The sequence below is a fragment of the Ursus maritimus genome, unplaced genomic scaffold, assembly GCF_017311325.1.
Source record: "Ursus maritimus isolate PB19 unplaced genomic scaffold, ASM1731132v1 scaffold_9, whole genome shotgun sequence".
In the NCBI taxonomy this organism is placed as follows: Eukaryota; Metazoa; Chordata; class Mammalia; order Carnivora; family Ursidae; genus Ursus; species Ursus maritimus.
In genome coordinates, this window is record NW_024427107.1 from 79,258,108 (window position 1) to 79,263,705 (window position 5,598).

The 5,598-nt window shown below is 51.9% G+C and overlaps 1 protein-coding gene across 2 annotated transcripts in view; it reads left to right on the forward strand.

Annotated features, from left to right (window-relative positions):
• Nucleotides 1–356: 356 nt before the first annotated feature.
• The window catches only part of LOC103680551 (cytochrome P450 11B1, mitochondrial), a 9,444-nt gene continuing 4,202 nt past the window's right edge, over nt 357–5,598 (forward strand). For both annotated transcript variants that reach the window (XM_040625811.1, XM_040625812.1), the window contains exons 1-3: nt 357–595; nt 1,026–1,181; nt 5,292–5,491. In XM_040625811.1, coding sequence (XP_040481745.1) covers nt 357–595; nt 1,026–1,181; nt 5,292–5,491 — 595 coding nt within the window. The remainder of the gene's footprint in view (nt 596–1,025; nt 1,182–5,291; nt 5,492–5,598) is intronic.

The window sequence follows — 5,598 nt, forward strand, 5'->3', positions numbered from 1 at the left end:
AGCCCAGGCCCCTCTCATCCCTTGATAAGATAAGGGACCCGTCCATCTTGCTCCCTTCCCCCACTGGGGAAGAGGAAAGGGCCCCTACCTCCCCCCAACCCCACTGAACCCCCAGTCCAGACCCTGCACCTGCTCTCGACACCCACCCGCCAGCAGGCCTTGCGTAAGTGCGAGACGAGGCGCCCATTCATCTCTTTCCTCCTCCTCCAGCTGGAGGCCTCCAGCCCTGACCCCTGCCCCGGGTTTCCTGGCCTGGTCCAGGGACAGCTTCTCCCATGACGTGATCAAGTCGGCCGGTCCAGGCCTCCAGGCGAGATAAAAGGATTGCGCTGACCAGGGGCAGAGGGAGCATCAGAATGGCATTCAGGGCAAAGGCACGGGGGTGGCTGGCAGGGCGCTGGCTGTCCCTGAGCTGGGCACGCGCACTGGGCACCAGAGCCGCTCCGGCCCCCAAGGCAGTGCTGCCCTTCGAAGCCATACCCCGGTGTCCCGGCAACAAGTGGATGAGGTTGCTGCAGATCTGGAGGGCGCAGGGCTCTGAGAACCTTCACCTGGAGATACACCGGACCTTCCAGGAGCTGGGGCCCATTTTCAGGTAAAGCCTTTCCCGCTGGCCTCGGCCCCTGGGAAAGCGCCCTCACCGGCGGTCCCTACTGGCTGCTGAGGTCTCGCTGGGCGCCGCGCACGCGGACAGCCACACCCCAGCCGGTCACCTGTGGCCTGTGCTCTGCGTGCATCCTTGGAAGGCAGGGTGGGAGCTGAGCGGTGGCTGCTCTGTGCCTCGGACCACAGACGCCGCGGCTCTTGGTGAGGACGGAGTCCTCCCTGGCTGGCTGCTGAGACCGCAGACAACAGAGCAGGAGAGTCTTCCTGGGTCAGACAGCGGGAGGGAGCGCCTGCTTGGAGCCGCTGGCCACAGTCTGGGGAGAAGGGAGGCCAACAGGAGGCAGGCCGGCTTGGTTCTGCAGAGTGAGGCCAGGGGAGGACACGGCCCCCCGATCAGGGCTCTGAGCTTTGTCCCACAGGTACGACGTGGGAGGGACACACATGGTGCACGTGATGCTGCCCGAGGACGTGGAGAGGCTGCAGCGAGTGGAGAGCCCCCAGCCCTGGCGGCCACCCCTGGATCCCTGGCTGGCCTACCGACAGCATCGCGGGCACAAATGTGGCGTGTTCTTGCTGTGAGAGCCAGTCGGGGGATGGGGCCTGGGGGGTGGGGGCAGCCCAGCGCAGGGACTGTGAGGCCGGGAAGCCCTTAAACGCCCCTGCCGAGGGCCTGTGCAGGTGGGTCCTGTGTGTCCTGCGGCTGGGGAGGGGCAGGGGGGCTCCAGCCCTACAGAGGAGGAAGGATGGCCACTGGCATTAGGGAGAACCCACTCTGCCCCACCTCCAGCAGGGTGGGGCTTCCTCTTCCTATAGGTAGGGAAGCCCAGGCCTGGGGGAGGGGAGTCAGTGGCCTGGCACCCATGTGTGCGTGTGCCAGGGTCTGAGGGCCCCCTCCCCCGGGACTGTAACCCTCTGCAGGCGGATCCCTGTGGGACCTAGAGTTGAGCACAGGTAGCTTAGGAGGGAGAGGCCGGGGGATGGGGAGAAGGCAGGCAGTAGAAGAAGGCACCTTTGCTCAGCAGCTAAACTCTAAGTGGGTGCTTGCGTGAGCGTCAGCCTGTGCATGTGCTGGTGTGTGTGTGCGTGTGTGTGTGTGTGTATGTCCGGGGGGAGTGTCTGCCAGGTGGACCTGTCTGCGCCCTCGGAATATGCTTGTGGTGTGTGCCTGGGCGCTCAAGTGTGCTCACCGGTCGGTGCTGTCATACGTGTGTGAATGCATGTGTCTCTGCCACGTTGGCTTGCTACCGTTTGTGTTCATGCCATTGTATGCGTGTTTGCGAGTGTGCATGTTTTGCTCATTGTGTTTGTGCGCGTGCACGTGGTTTTGTATGTACCTACATACATATGAGCATGTCTGCATGTGTGTGCACAGTTTGAGCGTTCCAAGTGTGTTGTGGGAGTTGTGCATGTGGGAATTGGGGCTGTGTTCCCGTGTGTTGTCTGTGTCAGCGAGCACGTATGCAGGTGTCCTGGTGTCTTGTGCGCAACTTTCTGGGCATATGTGTGTGCACTGGTGTGCAAATGTGTACATGTGCGTGCAATCATTCTCACTACCTTCAGGCAGCCAGCTGAAGAAAAGAAGGTGTTTCTGCTCCATTGTGGTGGAGAATGAGATCCCTCCCCACCATTCGCTGGAGGACAGCCGTGGAGCCATCTATGTGCTCTGGCTCTGGCTTTCTTGGAGACAATCTCGTCTAATTTAATCATCATCACCCTGTTGGGGAGAATGCTTTTTCCGTCCTCCTCCTCCTGCTCCTGCTCCTGCTCCTGCTCCTCCTCCTTCTTTCTAATTGAAGTATAATTAACATACACTGTTATATTTGTATCAGGTGTACAATGTAATGATTCAGCACTTCCATACGTTACTCAGTGCTCATCGCGACAAGTGTACTCTTGATACCCAGCCCCGATTACCCCCCCACCCCTGCCCCCTCACCTCTGGCAACCACCAGTTTGTTCTCTGTATTTAAGACTCTGATTTTTGTTTGTCTCTTTTTTTCTGTGTTTGTTCATTTGCTCTGTCTCTTAAATTCCACTTAAGAGTGAAATCTTATGGTAATCTGTCTTTCTCTGACCGACTTTTTTTGCTTAGCATAATACCTCTAGATCCATCCATGTTGTTGCAAATGGCAAGATCCCATTCTTTTTAGTGACTGAGCAATAGCCCAGCTTGTATATAAATATCTCTCTGTATCTGTGTCTTGGCAATCATAAATAGTGCCACAATAAACATAGGGGTGCAGGTATCTTTTCGAATTTGTGTTTTCATTTTCTTTGGAACTAGTTTTAACTTTTGTGGAACTTCCATACTCTTCTCCGGAGTGACTGCACCAGTCTGCATTCCCACCAACAGTGCCCGAGGGTTCCCCTTTCTCCACATCCTCACCAACATCTGTTGTTTCTCGTGGTTTTGATTGTAGCCATTCTGACAGGTGTGAGGCGATGTCTCGTTGTAGCTGGATATGTATTCCCTGATGATGGGTGATGTTGAGCATCTTTTCATGTGTCTGTTGGCCATTGCCTTGTCTTCCTTGGAAAAACGTCTCTTCGGGTCTTCTGCCGTTTTTAATCGGATCGTTTGTTTGTTTGGTGTGCGATCACATGAGTTCTTTATATGTTTTGGATATTAAGCTTCTCATACGTATCATTGATAAATATCTTCTGCCATTCAGTAGCTTCCCCTTTTCTTTCTGGTGATGGTTTCCTTCGCTGTGCCAATCTTTTCATTTTGGAGAAGTCCGGTTAGCTTAATTTTGCTTTTCGTTCCCTTGCCTCAGGAGACACGTCTAGAAAAATGTTTCTATGGCCCACGGCAGAGACGTTACTGCCTGTGTTCTCTTCTGGGAGTTTTATGGTTTCGGGTCTCACATTTCGGTCTTTCATCCAGTCCGAGTTGATTGTTGTGTATGGTGTAAGGAAGCGGTCCAGTTTCATTCTTCTGCACGGGGCTGTGTAGGTTTCCCAGCACCATTTGCTGAAGAGACTGTCTTCTCCCCTTTGGATATCCTTGCCTCCTTTGTCGTAGATTAATTGACCATACAACCGTGGGTTTGTTTCTGGGCTTTCTATCCTGTTTCATTGATCTATGTGCCTGCTTCTGTGCCAGCACCATACAGCATGATCATACCTCTTTGTCGTATAGCTTGAAATCTGGGATTGTGGTACCTCCAGCTTTGTTCTTCTTCCTCAGGCTTGCTTTGGCTGTTCAAGGTCTTTTGTGGTTCCATACAAATTTTAGCATTATTTGTTCTAGTTCCGTGAAAAATGTTGGTGGTCTTCTTTTGATGAGGATTGCACTGAATCTGTAGATTGCTTTGGGTAGCGTGGACATGTTAACAAGATCCGTTCTTCCAAACCATGAGCATGGGACAGCTTTCCATTTCTTTGTGTCGTCTTCGGTTTCTTTCATCTGTGTCTTATGGTCTTCAGAGTATGGGGCTTTCACCTCCTTGGTTTAGTTTATTCCTAGGTATTTTGTTATTTTTGATGCAATTGTAAATGGGATTGTTTTCTTCATGTCCTTTTCTGCCACTTCATTATTAGTGTACAGAAAGGCAAGAGGTTTCTGTATATTAATTTCGTATCCTGCGGCCTTACTGAATTCAGTTGTCAGTTCTAGTTTGTTTGTTTTGTTTTGTTTTGTTTTGTTTTGTTTTGTTTTGTTTTGTTTTGTTTTGTTTTGTTTTGTTTTGTTTTGTTTTGTTTTGTTTTGTTTTGTTTTGTTTTGTTTTGTTTTGTTTTGTTTTGTTTTGTTTTGTTTTGTTTTGTTTTGTTTTGTTTTGTTTTGTTTTGTTTTGTTTTGTTTTGTTTTGTTTTGTTTTGTTTTGTTTTGTTTTGTTTTGTTTTGTTTTGTTTTGTTTTGTTTTGTTTTGTTTTGTTTTGTTTTGTTTTGTTTTGTTTTGTTTTGTTTTGTTTTGTTTTGTTTTGTTTTGTTTTGTTTTGTTTTGTTTTGTTTTGTTTTGTTTTGTTTTGTTTTGTTTTGTTTTGGTGGAGCCCTTAAGGTTTTCTATATATAATATCATGCCATCTACAGGTGGGGAGAACGTTTTATTACCTCTTCCTTGTCCGTTTCATACGTCACCATAGCAATCAGACAAGAAAAAGAAATAAAAGACATGCAAATCAGAAAGGAAGAAGTAAAAGTCTGTGCTCTGTTTTGAGTATATCACGTGAGACACGGTTTGGCTCCTGCCCTGGAGGAACAGGAGACACACAGGGACAGGACGAGGTGTGACTGGTACAGGGGCAGCATTCTCAGCAACAGGGAGGGTGGGAAGTGAAGGGCGGCAGGGGCCTTTCACTCTGGGGCATGATGTGAGCAGGGTGGCAAAGGTTGAGAGGAGGGCCAGCCTCCCTCCTTCCTCCCGGGAAAGGGAGGGCCCCAAGGGCTGCTGACGAGCCAGCAAGGGACCAGCAGGTGTGCACAAGCAAACGCCATGAACCCACGTGGCGCAGCCAGGCAGAAGTTCCAGACTCAGCCCCACTTTAGACCGGAGCACAGCACACAAGGCCTCCCCGAGAGACAGGACTGCAGCCGAGGCTGACAGGTGGGCAGCCTGCCCCTGAGGGCCAGCAGGCAGCTCCCTGACTCACCCCTTCCCCTTGGAGACCAGGAAGATGGGGTCCAGGGCTGGCCCTCAGCTGCTGACTCTGGCTTCCCTGAAGCTCTTCTCTCTGCTCTACAGAAATGGGCCTGAATGGCGCATGAACCGACTGAAGCTCAACCCAGACGTGCTGTCACCACAGGCCGTGCAGAAATACATCCCCATGGTGGACAGGGTGGCGAGGGATTTCTCAAAGGCCCTGAAGTCGAGAGTGCTGCAGAATGCCCGGGGGAGTCTGACCCTGGACATCCAGCCAAGCATCTTCTCCTACACCATAGAAGGTAGGGAGGTGCGGGGCTCGCTGTGGCAGGGGCAGGCCAGGAATAGGGGTGGGGTGGGGTGGGGCAGGGGGGGCGGGAGGAAGCCCTTGTGAGGCCATCGGCTGCCC